General features: G+C 37.1%; 1 protein-coding gene across 1 annotated transcript in view; it reads right to left on the bottom strand.

Annotated features, from left to right (window-relative positions):
* Nucleotides 1-18,371, bottom strand: part of LOC103136466 (collagen alpha-1(XI) chain-like) — a 52,855-nt gene extending 34,484 nt beyond the window's left edge. Inside the window, exon 1 of the mRNA XM_016670258.1 lies at nt 17,991-18,371. Within this exon, the coding sequence (XP_016525744.1) occupies nt 17,991-18,051 (61 nt within the window). The 5' untranslated portion in view covers nt 18,052-18,371. The remainder of the gene's footprint in view (nt 1-17,990) is intronic.
* Between the last annotated feature and the right edge of the window lie 662 nt (nt 18,372-19,033).

Raw genomic sequence — 19,033 nt, forward strand, 5'->3', positions numbered from 1 at the left:
GGATGGATGGATGGATGGATGGATGGATGGATGGATGGATGGAAGCTAGAAGAGCCATATTAATAAAACACATTTTAAGTAAAACATCCAATAGTTTGATTTTCATGACTTTTGGAGAGTTATTGTAAAATATTTTTTTTATTTCTTTAGCAAATACAAAAATGTTCCAAAGTAGGTCAAAATAATTAGTCCTTTTGTGGAATTTTAAGTTTTTGTTGTTGTTCAAAACATTCTCAAGTGCTCTCAAACAGATCAATGATTTTTCAATACAGCTTTTCCGAGCATTAGCTTTTATTGAGGTAAAACTAAGGGTTGTCCTACACTTTACACACAGCATAAAATCTTCATCAAGAGTTTGAGTTCTCACTTCAGAAAGCATCGTGCCAAAAAACAAAAGAATTCAGTTTTGACTTGAGAAAATAAATTATTGAAGCTCACAAAGCAGGAGAAAGATATACATATCACAGTGAATATATGCTATCACAGCACTTCTAAGTGTCAAGAAGTGGAATGAGAACAAAGTATCATCAAGAAGTTCAAAGAGAACTACACAGTGGTGCAGCAAATAGTCTGACAGAAGTAGGAAGTGAAAGATTTCAAAGTCTGTGGAAAGAAAGCTTGAGTCCAAAGACCCTAGGACAGGGGTCTCAAACTCCTGTCCTCAAGGGCCGGTCTCCTGTAACATTTAGATGTCTCACTGCTTCAGCACACCTGGCTCCAATATTAGCTGATTAGCAGAGCTCTGTAGAGCTCGACTGCATGCTAGTAAGGCGGTTTCATCATTTAATTCAAGGGTGTAAGAGAAGGACCACATCTAAAAGCTGCATGACTCTAGACCTGGAGGAATGCAGTTTGAGACCACTGACCTAGAAAAACTACCAGAACACTAGTTAATGATCCAGCTAAGTCAGGAACTTTAGTGTCCAATAAGACAGTCACTAGAACCCTGAATAGAAGTAGACTGCAAGGATGCAGGCCAAGAAAAACTCCACTTCTAGAGAAGAGACACCTTCAAACCTAAGGATAATCTGGAGAAACATTATGCATACTGGACCAAGGTAGAGTTTGAGTTTGGAGAAAGAAGGGAGAGGTGTATAACCCAAAGAACACTGTCCCACTGTTAAACATGGTGGTGGAGTATCATGCTGTGGGGATGCTTCAGTGGATCTGGAACTGGTAATCTCAACAAGCTGGTTGAAGAAATGATGAAATAAGGATATGTGAAGAGTTTGAAAGTAGACTTGAAGCAGTTAGCAGCAAAACTGGGTCTGGGTTGAGACTTTGCCATCCAACATCACAATGACCCAAAACATACAATCAAAGCCGGTGAAAAGTTACCGCCAGAAAACGAGGGAGAGTGATGTTAACCGTCCTACACAAAGCCCTGCCTGAATCCCATTGGAAATATGGGTCCAGACAGAAAACCATCAAATCTGGAGAAGCTTGAAAACTTTGCCAAAGACGTCTTACAATCTATAATAACAAAATGTCATTATTCAGCAAAAAGTATACTCTAGGGACTGTTAGCATCAGTGGGGCTAATTATTTTAACAAGGTAGGATGTTTGGGAAATGTGTATTAAAAATATTTATCTGTTTAACAAAAAAATGTATTTATTTTTTTCAATTTTTGAAAAACAGAAAAATGTCACGGGGGAATGAGGGGGGCTAATTACTTTGACCTCAATGAGCTGATCAGTGTCATTCACATCATCTATCAGTGGTGATCAATGTTTTGACTTATTTATGCAAAGTTAACTAATACATAATCCAAAGATGACAACCAAAAATAAAGGAAGGCATCAATAATTGCAGAGTTAAAGCTGTTGCAACAAAAGTTGACTGGTAGTTTTAACCAAACGTTAGCTTAAGCCATCATCACTCTTCATAGTACGGCATTTTTACCTTTACAAAGGATGTGATCAGACTGCACTGAACCTCGTCCACAGACCGATGAAAAAAAGTTTAGATGCTAAAATGAGGTTATATAGTGATAGTTATGTCAGAGGTTTAGTTATGGACTTAAGTTCTCACTATAGAGTAAGACTGTTCACCTTAGCTAACATTCGTCTTTTGGCTGCTAAGCAGTTAGCACAAGCAGGAGCTATTCAACTATTCAACCATTAACCTTTCTTCAAAGTAGGAAATGTGAGTGTGAGTGTCTGGGCATATGGTTTATTTATTTTATTTATTTATTTTCTACTTTATTTTTTCATTCACCTAATTAAAATGTGACTTTTAGAAGTAGAATAAAACATCAGACCAATGGGGGAAAAACATTTTTAATACAGAAATGTGGATGGAGTTAATGAAAAGTATATTTTAATACATGCTTAAAGGTTGTTTGTTATTTTTGAAGAAATACTTTTAGTTTGTTTCCACTTTTTTGTTGAATTTGACTGTGTATGACAAATCTCTAGTTTTATTTTGGCACAAATCCATGACAGACCCACCACACAGGTTGATTGACAAAAGCTCTTAGACTTAACTCATACCAAAACGACATCCCCAGCAGGAAGTCCGAACACAGAACTCTCTGATGTGAGATTGCAGAACTCTCTGATGTGAGATTGCAGAACTCTCTGATGTGAGATTGCATTGTAAATCAAATCTACTGTATATAGAGCAAGCTGATAAAACCTGAAATTGACTCGTTGAACAAATCAGCGTTTTCTGCAACAAAAAGACTGCAAGTAAAAACTTATGAGAAACAGCAACATGCTTTCATGTTGATGTCCAGAACATATTTTTTGTGAAACTTTACATAAAATATTCCAATAACTTTTATCTTGGAACACTTCATATGCAAACATGTAGACTCAATGACCAGAAGAGTGCTTTGATAGAACAAGCAAAGCAAAAATGAGCCATAAAGGTTGTCTTAAAGCAGGGAGAAATCTGCTACGTATTGAAAATGGAGAGAAATGAGATCAGAGAGCTCATAGAAGAAATAATATATATAATGGGACAGGAGGGCATGCTTCTACTGGTGTGGCTTCTTTTTACACGTAGTTCAGAGGCTTACGTAATCCCTCCATCTCCATCTGTTCTTCACCGTTAAACACACACAGACTTGTGTAGGCACACATCACGCTGGAAAGATGTCAGAGTCTGAGTACCAGATGTAGTTTTGCCCTTTGGTTTTGAGTTTACTCGTATGTTTGCCCATGTGTCTGCACATCTATCAGCTAATAATTGTGTCCATCATCAGCCTGGAATCGTATCATTAGCAGTTATAATTGATGCAGTTAAATTTTGGCAGTGATTCTTGTGACTTTATAAGCTGATAAACGACTATTGGAATTTGAATTGTTTGCTCAGAGTTTTGTGCTCAGCCTGTTAAATACGATTCTCCAGCTAGAGTTCTCATAGACGACAAAAATCTCTGATTTTCACGTCTCTCATTTAGACCATTTTCTTTCCACTAAGTTACTTGACACCTCTTAGATTATCTGTATTCTTTTAACAATAACCACAATTTACAGCAGATCTAACTAAATCTGATGTAGTTTTGATCTGCTTAACAGCATTCTTTAAAATGTAAAAAAAAAAAGTGTCCCCCACTGCAGCACTGCTGATTTAAATGATTGTATTTTCTCATTAGCATGCCTGCAAACCTTTATCACCAATTGATTCTGCAGCAGCTTCATTGATCTCTCTACATCCTATATTTAGTTGAGAATGACTTAAACATAACATTTATTCATCACTTTGTGTTGGTCTACCACATGAGATCCAATAAATTACATTCTTGTTTGCAAAATATCACAAAATGTAAAACAAAAACAAGTTCAATTGGTGTGAATGTTGTATCAAAAAGGTCCAAATCAGAGTCATAGAAAAACATATTAAAGTCAATGAACATATGTAGAACTTTCACTTTGATAGGAAGTAATGACATAAATATGCATTGCAGGTATTAATATAACCAGATGTTAAGGCCTTTTGTTACAGATACAACTTTTCTCCCCAGTAGATCCTGGCAGGCACACTTGCCAGGCACACTGCTTCTAATTTCCTTGCAGTTTTTACAGCTACAGTATGAACGGCTGCTGACATCTGAATACACTAGAAGACAAGACAAGACATGGGCCCTTTTTTTCTAAATATGTACAATAAAAACTTTGGGTTGCCTTTGTTGCTCATTGATAAGAAAAAAGGCTTAAAGCAACTTCTGTGTAATGTTCACATGTAAATATGTTTTGTTCATGTGCATCAAATGAGACATTCTGGTCTTTGTCAGCTGCTGCTGCTGCTGTCCTGAGGCTCTGCAGGGTTGTGTGAACGGATTATGATCAACATGCACACACATGCATAGTATGTTGTGAGTCTCAACTAAAAGTAGAAAAACTGTCTTTTGGGGGGGGGACATACAGATTTTCCTTGTGGGACTGGATGAGTCACTATCTAAACACTACATATAAAGCTAAGTAATGTGTGATATACTGTATGCAGCTAAGACACTAATGTAACATATTTAACAAAATGTGTTACATTACAAATGTATCCTCAAAAGTAAATTAGTATTCTACGCTCTGTTGGTCATTTTCTCTCTCTGCTGTAAGAATGGGGTGTAAACCCATGAGGTGCATCACAGAAATCAGCATAAAGTCTTCATTTAACAATTTTGGCTCTAGTATCAATGTGGGTCCTATTGAGAGAGAACAAAACAAAAATACTGTATTTTGCAGACCTGATATTTATGTAAGGCAGTTATAGGCAGAGGGGTTTCTTGAAAAGTTTCTCTGTCTCCTTTTGGAAAATGTTTAACCATTTTAGCTTAAAGTTTATATTGCATTTTACTGTATTCTCTTGAATTGCATCAGGAAAATACTACAAAATTAAATGTGCACTCTCTAGATGTTTGTGCTCGTAATCAAATATTGCAACTAAACCTTTAATACTGTAGGTAGAGAAAAAATGCTGAAGTTTTTAGTGCATAATAAACAGGAGTGCACCAGTTAAAGGGAGTACCTGGAATAATTTATGGATTATAGGATTTAACATGCATATTTTTTTGCAAATTTACCCTTATGTTTTTTTACATGATGTCACACAGAGTAGTCTAAAATATATCCACAAGTGAGTCTGGAATTAAAGTAATTCAAATGTTATGACACATTAAATCATCCCTTGAGTTTTCTCAAACTTTTTGATGACAAAGAATTATTATGTAAAATCTTGAATTTGAAGAAGGTTGTTTGGGTCACAGCCATGAAGCTCTGAACTGAAAGCAGTTGAAACCAGATATTTACATACACTGAATAAAAAGACACAAACATTTTTTTCTCACTCATTGAATTTAAATCAGACCAAACATTTTTTGTTCAGTTAGAATTAAAAATAAAAATAAAAGAAAACTTATTTCTATTTGCTAAATACTAGAAAACTTAACGAGGACATTTTTTTTAGAATTTTTTTTGTAAGTTTCCTCAAACTCAAAAGTTTACATACATTTGGTCAGCATCAGAGTTAACTGTCTTTCAGATTGTGTAATTGGTCAAACGTTTTGGGGGGTTTTTCCACAAAAAGTTCCTCAAAAAGACTCAGTTCCACTGAGTCCATTTTGTTCACTCACACACACTTGTTCACACAAACCCACAACTTCTTCATAGGACTGAGATCAGGACTTAGTCATGGCCACACCAAAAGTCACTTTGCAACCACTTTGGTCAGATGCTTGCGGTTATTTTCCATTTGAAGACCTTCTTGCCTTATTGAACTAATTAATAGTTATTAACCTATCCTCTTGCACAACATAGGTGTAAACAAATCCGACTATGTGCTGAGGAAGAGCAGCTTTTCTTGGTTAATTGACTCAGTTTTATCCACCTGCTGAACAAAGTTCAAGATCTAAATATCAAAGCATTTCTCAGCGTACAGTTCAGAGTGAAAACAAAATATTCAGCAGACCTTTCTGATCAACAGTTCAGTGAAATTTATCAATAACTTAAACATTTTGTGGGAACATAAGCATAGCTTTAAGGTAGATGGATTTTGTCTTAATAAATCTGGAAGACAACTTTTGACATCAAACATTTTTTATTCTGAAAAGCAAAATAGAGGCTCTGCCAAGAATCAATGCCTTCTAATATTTTGTAAGTAAGAGCATAATCTCTCTCTTATGTATGAAACATAAAACAGGGAGTGCATTGCAAGCTTATTTCAGAATTCACTAAAGTGTAAAAATTTATTCCTGAGAAAATCTTTTGATTTCTTCTGTCCTGGTAAAGGACCCCACCTGAGTCATGTTTCTAAACATGTGTAAACTGCACAAATATAAAGCTAACTTCTTCAATAATTTTAGTGACCTTCCATCTGTGTTTGGGGTTTATTATGATTGTTTCATCATTGTGGAAGATCAACACCTGTGTTGGTAACCCTAACAACAGAGGGGCAAAATAATCATGTGATTCAAAATTTTGGTTTGACTCAACATGTTAAACAGCCAACACAAAAATGGAAACATACTCTGGATTTGATCATCTGTAAAGTCTTAATATTTCTAAGGTATCTGTAACTGATGTCACCCCGGCTCAGAGTACAGCATACATTGAGTTACACTAATTATGGAAATAATACAAAATTCACAATGTCACCTGGTGAGTTTGAACATATTCAAGTACTGGATCTGGCATGGGTGTGTCATAACTTTCTTCATTTGACTAGAAACAAGACTCAAGAAATTATTTTTGGACATAAAGATCAAAATCCAGGTCACAGGAATAAAATCCCAGATGGAGCACTGAATAGAGAAAGGCCAGGCAAGCATTATCCCAACACTTGATTACTTTCCTTTATTTTTCCACTGCAAAGTAATGGTTCTTGTTTGTTTATTGTTTTATATGTCCGTCATGTAAAGCACTTTGAACTGCCTTTTTACTGAAATGTGCTGTACAAATATACTTGCCTTGCTTTAAAATTCTCTCATTGTTCATGCATTCTTTAAATTGAAATACTTTTAGTCATTGTCATTTACCTAAATGCTAAAACAGGACAGGTTTACTCTGACTTAGTGTTCCACAATGAGAAGGAAAAAAAGTCCATTGTTATCATCGAGTTTCATGTCATAACATCATATGATAAATGCGTTGAGACATTTGAAACACGTTGAGCCTCAGACTATTTTACATCACTTAAAATATATCTTAATGCATAAGGTAAATACCAGCATTTGGGAAAAGTGCAATTTTCTTATGTAAAAGTTAATTTAGAAATATAAATAAAAAGGAAGAAAATAAAATTGATGAATCTGTATAAGAGCAAAACAATAGACTTTAGATTACTGCTTTGCTTTAGCTGCCTGTGAATATTTTATTAATCCTTTATGACTATTTTATCATGTCACTGACTCCAAACTATTACTAAACACAACATGAGTGAACAGAGAATGCACTGATTACCAACAGAAGTGTTTGCCATCCTTCTATACACTACAGCATTACGCCAGGTGCCAAACCACCAAAACTAACGTGAGAACTTTTCATGTATTTGCTTTGGTAGAAAACAACATTAGCAAACCTGAACATCAACTCTTGTGTTGGTAGAAAATCTGACTAAACCAGGGATGTAGATAAATACACTGACCAAACAGGCACGGCATTAAAAGACAACAGAGATTGTGTCTGGAAACCAGATGTCTCTGCGTATACATGTATGAGTGTGTATGCGTGTGTATGCGTGTGCATGTATGTGTGTATGTACGTATTGTGTTGTGTGACTGAACACCAGATGAGACTCTTTATCATGTGCATGTGTTGGTGTACATTGTAAATGTGTGTTTTTAATGAGCCATTCATTATCTCAGTAATGGCAGGGAATGCATTAACATAGTTTGCTGCAGAAACAGGAACCTGGGCTGACTGAGCACCAAAACATCAAATCACCCAAAACAGGTTTAAGACTCTACTTGTGGCAGCAGGCTGGCACTGCCATTACTTGTCATCTTCTTTCCCTGCAGCTTGCTTCAGATATTTCTCTGAATAACTTGACTTGATTCCACTCCAAGACCACCAATGATAAAAACCAGATGGATTGCAATATACAAAGGAGAGACATAGAGAACAGTAATGAATGAGATAAAGGGACCACATGCTTCATTTTCCCTTCTCTTATATGGGTTTGATCAGAGATATATACTGAATTGTCAGACACGTGAATTTTCCCTGAATCAGTTTTTAATTATGGAGTTAGAAAGAAGGATGGACCAGCTGGAGACAACTACAGTTATCTTAAAGGATTAGAGGAATCTGAGCAACAGTCATTGCTCACTTCTAATGCAGGCTTTTCACTTTGAGTCATTGAAAATGTAGGGTTTCTTTGGCTGGGCTTCCTTCAAAGACTGCATCAATATTTATCCATCACAGGGTTCAGCACCAGGCTCTGGTCTCTGTTATTGTTGGATGTTCCATCTCATGGTGGTTTTGATTTTTAGAGAACAAAGAGTGAACATTTGAGAAATTTGTAGCATTCTAGCTCTATAAACATTGTCTTTGCATTGAAGCCTACCAAGGTTTTCCAAAAACATATATAAACAGAGAGGATTTAATTTATTCATAACCTGATGTCTTGATTAATGTTCACAGGCTGCCACTGCTTTACAAGCTCAAAAGAAATGAGCATTTTTCTGGGATTATTAAAGATCTGATAATCAAAGATTTTGCAGTTCATCAGGCCATAACTTTGTTCATGCCTATGGGTGAACAGCAAGGTGAACATATCTCCAGATTGTCTACAGTACAGTCGGAATCACTATTTTATCACAATTTCCACAAATAAAAGCGTGATTCTCCAGCCACATATGCTAAGTGCTACTTGCATCCAGCAAAACCAAAAACATGCCTAAGATTTCAAGTATACTGGCACAAACTTTTTGTGAACTGAAAAAGGTTTATTGGTCTGACTGTTCTGTTCTTTGTGTGGGAAATGTTTGAGTATCTTTTGGTGTTGAGTCCTGAAACATATAGTGGCGTTATTGTCAGTTGCTATGACAACGAGCCTGCGTGTAGCAGCCAACACATAACATTCAAGGGGGTCCATATATCACTTAACAGGTTATTGTACCTTTTATTTTTATTTTTTTATATATATTTACTAATATTAATTAGTCAAAAGCTAATTTGGCTTCATTCCAAATTCTTCAAAATTCACACTGAACTGTTTCTTTTTACTATTTTTCTTCATTTTCATTTAGTAGTTCTTATTATCCTTTTAATTTGAACTTATTAATTTAGTTGACTGTTCCAAGCAGCTTGTTTGCTGGGAAAATTATTTTAACTGCAAGTTGAAGTATTTTTGTTAATAAATCTGTAATGACTTTGGCCCATCTGCCTGCTCTGTTTTCCCTTTATCTCTCCTTTCCTGCAATCAGGCTCATCTGATCCACCTGCACACTGCTGCTCTGCGGTGCAATCAGGCTCATGTCAGTATGTAAACTTAACTCTTCATCTATTTTATAATACCATGCCTCACCACCAGTCATGGTACTAGAACAATAGTTGAGACTGAAAACTATTTGGCTATTTTCTGATTATCAAGTGTGGCTCCGACTTGGCAATTTTGTTCTAAATGACAAGTTTTGTCAATAGCCTCTGGCACTTATTCCTAAACTGAAACTGTTGCACAAAAGGTATTTGGTTTTTCAATCCAATGGATGAGTTTACCATTTGTCAGGGGGATAACACTGCTGGACTCTGTCAAGAGTAAATTGGAGGAGGTGATTATAGTGTGGGACTGTTAGAAGTTGGGCTAGTAACATATAAAGTTAATGTTCACTTAGGTTTGGGAGCAGGGCCATGCCCAAAACCACACATAATTTCCCAACAGCCTATTTATACTCAGCTCACCAATGCTTCACAGTCTGTTACATTTTATGCAACCATCAGACTGTCAGATGTCCATGCTTTTGGAATGACTTGACTCACCACAGCAATTCCACGAGTCAGCTCTATCCAGACGTGATCTTCTAACCGATCCAGCTGCTGCTGAAACATCTCCTCCTCCAGTGATGAGACAGACTCCTCATCATAAATGCCTCGATCTCAGTCTCACACCATCATACCTCCAGTTCACCATCAATCCAAGGTGATCTCTTCACCTCCAACAACATCCAAGGCTCATAGCCACGGAGCTCTTAGAAGCAGAAAGCAACTTGTTCCAAACCACATGTGAGCTTACATTGGTATCTGCACTACTCCAATTGTTTCTTTGTGAATCACATGTTCCAGGAACATAGAACATGATGCTCTGTCTCGACTCTCTTTTCAGAAGTTCCAACTCTTGGCTCCAGAGTCAGAAACTCATCCAAGTCCAATCCCTCCATTTTCTTCAACGATCTTCAAGTGATTCCCCTGCTTCTCATGAAAGCCATTCTTAACAGCCTCACTCCTCGAACTCTGTCAGCCTGTTTGTTAGATTGGAAAAATCTAACAAAATCTTTCCACGGAGATAATCAACTGTATTTCCATTCTCCTGACACCACATCAGTCTGTCCCTTCACATACACTCATTCAGTCTTCAAAATATGTCCTTGCACCATCCAGACTTACCTCTCTGGCATTAAATTTTTCTTCAAGCTGGTATCAGGTAACAGCTGTTCATCTATTTCTCGTGACCATCTACCCATGCTTCTTAAAGGATGTTAAAAGCAGTAACATTCAGCCATCCTCAGTCATTTCATCCTTATGCTGCGCTCCAGATATCCATTTCCCTCCATTTACCAGACTTTGGAATTCATGTTTCTGCTAGCCCTGTTTGGCCTCCTGCAGTACTAAGTTTGCCCCATTTTCACTATTCATCAATTTCTTTCAGAGATCTCCATTCAGAGTCATAATGATCTCCATTCTCCAGAGAAGTAAAAATGACCAATTTCCTGTGTCTTTCTCAATTAATCTCTGATGTTATAACTTATTTCTCAGCAGCTATGGACCAATCTCTAACTATGTTCACTCCATACTATCTGCAAACACCACCTCCAGATCCACTCTTCATTACTGAGTCAGGAAGTCAAGCCAGCCGATTCTGGTTCACCAAGCATCTCCGGCAAGTTCTGTGGAGGTCTGGCATTTACCTGAGTATTATTCTGCGAATTTGTTCAATATTGGAGCTATTTCTACTGCATCAAGGCATACAGGGCATCACAGGTCAGACAATTCACACACTCAGTGGCTCAGTATCTAACCGAAAAATATCTGCTTCTGGAAGGATGGCTAAAATTGTCTACAATAAAAAAAAATTCTGAGATTTTGGTCCATATTGATAGGATATTACGGGAGTAACCAGCAAGGAGTTAACTGAGAATGAGTTGTACTGGGGACAAGGAATGAATGGTTAATTATAAATGGTTTGCAGGTGTGAGGAGAAAGAAAAAAAAAAGAGAGAGAGAGAGAGAGAGAGAGAAAGTGGCATGGGGTGAGCGAGAGCACACAGGGAACTAGGACATAAATCTATCTCTAAAGAATAACTAGGCCTAAGAAATATAATTAAACTAGAGTAACTAAGAAAGGACTAGACATAAAAAATAATCATAACTAGAATTACTTAGTAGGAAATAAAGTAATAGTAGAAACAAGGCAGAACTGCTGTAGATAAGAAACTAAGGAACACAAATAATGACAAAACCCAAAACAAACAACCCACGATCCTGACATTCCCCTTCTAACACATCCCAAAGGTGATCTTTTGAATCCAGTCTTGAGCCTCTGGAATAAAGTAGGGGTGAGTGACAGATCATCAAACCTTAAGTATTAGGTTTGATGATCTGCCAACCTGGAAAATGATCAACTAAAAGGCACATTCTATGCATGGATGTTCTATGCTCTTCATAAAACAGCAATTTTATTCATCTTTGCTGAAGACACTAATGTAATATAGATTACTTGTGAACATGAACCTGTTAGAGGTTTAATGTAGGAATGCTATCTAACAAATCAGAGAACTGACATATAAAACCTATGAGTTGTTTTAAAAGAGCTAAACTCGTTTAAAACTCTGCCCATACACTCAATAGGAAAATACTTCACAAAATGCCAGAAGAAAAAAACTACTTTTTTTTTCAGTCAAAACCAAGATGTCCCAGGAAAGGATGAGTTAATGAGGAACTTAGTTATCACCCTATAACTCAGCTGCAAAAAAACGCCTCTAGAAACACCATTCTGCTGGAGGTGACCTTAAAACCTCACTTCAACAAAACGGCTCAAACTATCAGTTCAAAGATCTCTGTCATCAATCACTCCTGCAAGAGATTTTCCTCCCAGTGAGCCAGTGCACCCACTTCATTTCAGATCCTCCAATGTAAGTGTATTATGTATGATGACTAATTGTTCAGGGTAGAAAAGTGCAGTGCTAGCTTTTAGCTAGGCAAGTAGTCTGCTGGTGATGGATAATAAGTAACTGACACACGAGGTGCAGAGTATGCAGGTAGAAAAGGCATTTTTGTTCTCGTCTTTAAAAGATCAGACCTGCTGATAGATGAAGAGTTAAGAAAGACAAATTACATTTCAGCATGAGGTCATCAGTGATTCACAGCATTCTGTCTACAACAGACAAAAAACTGCTGGGTTATTTTGTTTACCAAACATCTGGGGTTTTCCTGCTGGGAAAGAAGTTAAACAAGTTATAACCAAATATTGTGACCCAGTTTGGAGCCTCCTCATTCTTCATGAACTATTATTTCTCAACAACCTGATCAGACTTTAGACATGTCCATTCTTGATTTTTTTTTAAATTATTTCTTTTTTACAGTTTTTTTTTCTGTTTATATATTTATTCAAATTAAATGTATTCATATTCAACATCCAACCTGCCACAGAATCTGTGTCAGCTGCCATAAAAGTCAGATGCTGCCACCACTAAGCTGTATCAGTTTCCAGCAGCAGTGGCAGCTGACAGCAGTCTTGTCAGCTGACACTGAAAGTGCCTCTATAGCTGCCGCTGCCACAATTTGAACTTGCAGACTCTCAGTCATTGGGCCTATGAGGCTGAAAAACACACAGTTCAACTTGCTCTCAAACATCAGTGTTGGAGCATTACCTTGCAGCATTAGCGCAGCTAGTAGAACCCTTCAGCATTTCCTATTTTTCCGTCCATGTATGTCATAGAGAAAGTACCTCCAAGCAAAGCTTTAGTTTGTCTTGTTTGATGAAGAGAATTGTGCATGTTTTTTTTTGGGGGGGGGGTTGTTTTGTTTTTCCTGGATGTACTCATGAACTCAACAGGTGAGTGCCTGGAGTGTTTGTTATTCCTGTCCAGACCGCTATGGCTGGACAGGAACTGACCCTCACATTTGCCGAAATCGACTCATTTATTCTGTTAAATTCGATCCAAAGGACTATTTAAAAATAAAAATATAAAAAATAAAACAATAATAAAATAATAATAATAATAATTCTATTATTGATTATATCGATATTGATTATTTATTATTAAATTGCCAAGTACTTAGCACAAGCTACCTGTGTTCAACATTCACAATTTGACCAGAAAATTGTTTACAGAGTCAGTGGCATAGTTAAAGCTGATTATTACATGTTATTTATTTTACCCCAATGCTGAGTTTACACTACTGGGATTAAAGTTAAGCAGTTCTAACCAAACACTTTGTAAAACATTGTTAAACAACTGACTTAAAGAATGAACTGATAGGGTTCCTTTTCTGTCATCCACCATTTCCAAGTCAAGTCAAGTTTATTTACAAGGTATTTTAGCAACAAGGCGGTTTAAATTGCTTTACATCATACAGTCATCAATTATTAATTAAGCAGTAAATGTTACAGTTTATCAAATGTCATCAAAATCAAACAAATAGACAACAATTATGTTGATCAGTGTGTCCCTTGCTATTAATCAAAGTCAACTCTAAACAGGTAGGTTTTTAGCCTTGATTTAAATGAACTCTGTTTCAGTTGTTTTGCTGTTTGCTCCAGATTTGTGGTTTATGGTTATGTTTATGCCTTGAGGACCAGGGTTGGGAAACGCTGGTCTAACTATCAATGAATGAATGTGAGGTTGACTGTGCGAATGGAGCTAGAAAAATGGTTTGCGTTGTTGGTTTGACTAGAAAATTGCCATTTAAATTCAATTCTTTTACTGCTGGGCCATCTTTTATCTGGAAAAGGAAAAAAAAATGTACTCAAATGCAGCTGCTTTTAACATAACAGTTAAGAGTATACAGTTTTTGATACAATAATCCAGTAATGTAAAGTTTGTGACAAACCTCAGGTCGGATCGTGACACTCTTGACCGTAACCTCACCACATTGTTTGAAGGTTTACAATCTTATTTCAGACCCAACCAGAATCGCTGGAAGGCAAATGGATGGATGCAGATGACAGTAAAACTGAAGTAAAACAGACAATAAAATAAAGACAAGAATAAAAGCTTCTGCCCAGTAATTGAGGAACAAAGAAATGAAAATGTAAAAACACACAAGGGTTGTTTTTTTTTTCTAAAGAATTGTGATTAACACAGACATCTACACAGCCACTGATTGATTCACACTCTGAAACTGACCCCAAATGTGACCCCAGGGGTCACTCAGTAATAACCTGCACACACAGAGAGGTGTTTGAACATGAGCATATTACTATAGTGCTGTGGCAAAGAGATTCCTTCTGACTTTGCTTATTTTGTCACATTTAAATGTTCCATATCATTAAGCAAATTCTCATACAAGACAAAGAAAAGCTGAGTGAATAGCAAATGCAAATGATGACAATTATTTAATTTTTTAAAGGAATAAATTAAATGTCCTCTTTCCTTTCCTCTTCACCTTCTATACAAGCAACTTCAGAGCTACTGCCCTGAGACTGTCTTTACAGACGTTCTCAGATGACTCAGCTGTTGTTGGTTCTATCAGTGAGGATGATGAGGTTGAGTACAGGGTTGCTGCTGTAGGTGACTTTGTCACATGGTGTGGGCTGAACCACCTGCAGCTCAATGTGACAAAAATCAAGGAACTGGTGGATCTGAGGAGGAGGACCAGGGTGTTGGTGACCTGTTACCATTTAGGGGGCCAATGTGGACATTGTGGAGAATTATAAATATCTGGGATTCCACATTGACAAAAAACTGGACTGGGTCAAGAACACTGATACTCCACACAGGAAGACCCAACGTTGCCTCTACTTTCTGAGGCGGCTGAGGTCCTTTAACATCTGAACCATGACGGACCTCAGCAAGGTTGCCAGGCTTATAGTCTGTGGTCTGGCAACCACAGACTATAAGTCTGGCACTGGCATCCTGTATGCTGTGGAGTTAGATTCTCTGGCAGTAGAGAAGGATCATGTTAAGGTGCAGGAGGACAACGAGTCTCATCCTCTTCACGACATGCTGGCCGGCTGCAGGAGCAGCTTCATCCCCGGACTCATTTTAACAAAGTGTACCACACAGCAACACAAAAATCAGACTTTACAATGCCCACATCTGAGCAACTTAAATCTAATTTTATCTGCACTTATTTATTTTCTTATAGATTTTTTTTATTTATTTATTTATTTATTTATTTATTTATTTATTTATTTATTTATATTCAGTATTGAATAACTTACATCACTCTTAGGGATATATACTATACATTTTATCTCTTATGGTTATTTGTACTAGTAATATTTAATACCTTGGATGGAGTACCTTGTCAACTAATAAGCAATTTCTCATTGGGATCAATAAAGTCTATTCTATTTTATTCTATTCTATTCTAAATAGTAAATGTATTGTACTTGTATAGTGCTTTATTAATCCCATAGGAACCCAAAGTGCTTTCTCTGCACTTATTTCACACATTCACCTGCTGATGGTGGCGAGCTACTGGGCAGTAGCCACAGCTGACAGAGGCCAGGCTGCCATGCACCGGCCCTCTGAGCACCAGCAGCAGCCGAGATGGGTGAAGTATGATTTCACAAGCCTAACCATGGCCTGCCAGAGTAGAGCCAAAAAATAATTGTAGTAGGGACTGTTGACAACACTGAGTGAGCAAAAAGATCTTGGAAATGAACACAGCATCTGAAGAAATGAAGAACAGATGAAAAACAAATCCATTAACATTACATTTGAAAAGAGTTACAAAGGCTTTGAGGCTCCAGCAAACCACAGTGAGAACCATTATCCATAAATGGAGAAAACATGGCATGGTGGTGAACCTTAGTGGACAACATCTGTTTCCTCATTTTGTCATTGACTACTTACTGGATTTCAGAATGAGATTTGATTATGCCATTCTAACACATTGTCTTACTAGAAGGTAAACAGTCATTCAAGTCTTTAGCAGCTTCTAACTGTTTTTTTTTTTATTCAAAGACAAACCTGTATTTAGCTCCCTCTATTTCCCCATAAATATTGACAAGTTCCCCATTGCCAGGAAGCACATAGTAAATTAGTTAGTTGTACCTGATTGTATTTAAAAGCATCAGACTAATACATGATTTTCAAAATCCTTTGTAAATTAAAATATGAAGGTGGGTGAATAAGAATGCATGTTGAAATGTAAAGATTTTCATTTGGAAAGGACTGAAAAATTAATTATTGGTTTAACTACACATATTTTCAATAGAAAACATTCAAGTTTTACTTTAATGTGTTTTACACTTTATTGTGTAAAACTTTAACACATTAAAGTCTTACTTTAATGCATTTTATTGAAATTGTCTGCAAAGCAAAGTAATAAATGCACACGGAAACAGTACAATGCAGTGGTTTTAGGAAGCCTGCCACTGACTCCAGCTACCCTGAAAATAAGAAACAAAACCAGCACGCCGACTGCAATGACTGTAAACCAGTGGCATCAAAACCAAACTTTAATCCTGACAGTTATTTACCATACATATTCAAATTTGCCTTTGAGAAGTTATCCAAGGACTGGACATTCATCAGAGACCCATTTAAGATCAACTTTTCCCTAAAGCTTTTATTTTAATTATGACATTAAAATAAATTCTTACTGAAAATCCTCTGTCAGTGTTTAAAATGAGAAGTTCACCAATGCCCACTTTATTTAATCATCAGTGATGCCTCTAACTACTCCTGCAGATTAAAGTCCTCCTCATCTGGTTCCTGTGCAGCTCCAGGCGCTGCAGCACAAAACAAAGCACTCCAAGTGCAGCTCAGCCCACAGCACACTTTGGTTTGCTTGAGTCTGTTCTGCATTATCCAGCTGAGGTTAAATATCCTCAAGTGCTGCAGTATAAAGATACAGCAGCAGGTATGGCAGAACAAGCCCAGACACATTAAAGGCCTATACCTCTCCAGACTGTCTTGTGCACCAGGCTTTGGAGCCCAGAAAAGGGCAGATCGGTGTAAAAAGTTTAGAAGGAGCACAACCCGGTGTGATGACATAACCCCTAAAACAAAAGCATCCTTTGCCCTGGACAGCTTTGATTAACTGGGAAATGATAATGATAATCACCTGACCTTAAACAATAAACAAAGCAACAATTAAACAGTGTCTCTGGAATGTATTATTTATTTTATACAGATAACAAAATGAAGATTATATCCATCTATAGGTCAAACGTCCAGAAAAATGCAAAAGAGTTGAAACACCGATTTCCTTTGAGTCTAGACTAAAAACCCACCTGCTTTTGAACGATCATGAATGAAACACTGACCAACATTTTTATGTGTGACGATGGCATTTGACAAAATGTAATGTTAACTGGTTTACTGTGTGGAGTCTTTTATGACTTTGTATGTTTGTGTTTTTATTATGTAAAGCACTTTGAACTTCCTTATTGCTGAAATGTGTTATACAAATAAATTTGATTGATTGATTGATTGATTGATTGATTGATTGATTGATTGATTGATTGATTGATTGATTGATTGATTGATTGATTGATACTCAAGTGGACTTGTTGCAAAAGTAGACTGACAGACGGAGAGATCAGGGTTTGAAAATAACAGAAATGGGGAACCATTTACGCTTAATGTCTGACAAGGCAAATTAATTTGGACAAAAAACAAGTTTCAAACAAACACAAAAGAAACAATCCTACCTACCTGAGCTTGAGATATAGAAGAAAGTGACAATCAGTAGCAGCAGCAGCAGAGGCGGCGACATCCTTGTGCGGCTCTTTATTCTCCACCGTTTCACCAACAATAACTCTCTCCAGGCGGGACACGTGCGGTGAGCCGCTCTCAGTGAGCCTCAGCGGTTCAGAAGTGCGTCTGGGTGCGCGTTCCGACAGCTGGCAGTTGAGAGAGCGCGCGTGCATCAAGACAAATTTGGAATTACGTCAGATCAACCCCGAACTCATTTTTGCTTCACCTCCAACTGTTTAAGGTCTGAGAGCATGAACACAGCAGTCCGGCGGCAAATACAAAGAAAATCCAAGAAGGTGTTTTCTCTTTCATACTCAAGAGATTTTTCCTCACTTTCCCTTCCTCCTTCCACTTGGCCACCCCTCCCTCACTGAGGCGGTTTGGACTAGTGGGGCTGGACACAAAAATAATTACGAACCGTGATTGTTTAATTTATTGACATACTTACTAGACTATTTAGTAATATCATTAGCTCACTTTAGATCAGCAGTGTATTCAGGTGTTACTACCTCAGCATATAATTTTTCTCAAAGGTAAGTAAAATATTGGCATCAGAAGTAAGAGATTTTTTTAAGTATTTGATAGAATGGCCAAAAACTAAATAACTGATCATAACATTTGAATTATGTTTTCAAAGGATGGAATTAGACAAACAAATTGCAAAATTATGTGTAAAATATGGGATTATCCATCCATCCATCCATTTTCTTCCACTTATCCGGAGTCAGATCACCCTGTCTATATGAAAGAGCCCAGAAAAACACACAAACTCACTTCAGCCGCTTGTATCCGCGATCTCATTGTTTTGGTCACTATTCAAAACTTGTGCCCATAAAAGAGGGCACATAGACTGACCAAAAGATTGAGAGTTTCACCTTGTGACTCAGTTCTCTTTTCACCATGACAGACCGGTACATCAACCGTATCACTGAAGATGAAGCAACAGTCTGCCTATTGATCTCTGGCTCCAGTTGTCTCTCATCAGTGAACAAAACCCTGAA

The sequence above is a fragment of the Poecilia formosa genome, unplaced genomic scaffold (genome assembly GCF_000485575.1).
Source record: "Poecilia formosa unplaced genomic scaffold, Poecilia_formosa-5.1.2 Scaffold32, whole genome shotgun sequence".
Lineage (NCBI taxonomy): Eukaryota > Metazoa > Chordata > Actinopteri > Cyprinodontiformes > Poeciliidae > Poecilia > Poecilia formosa.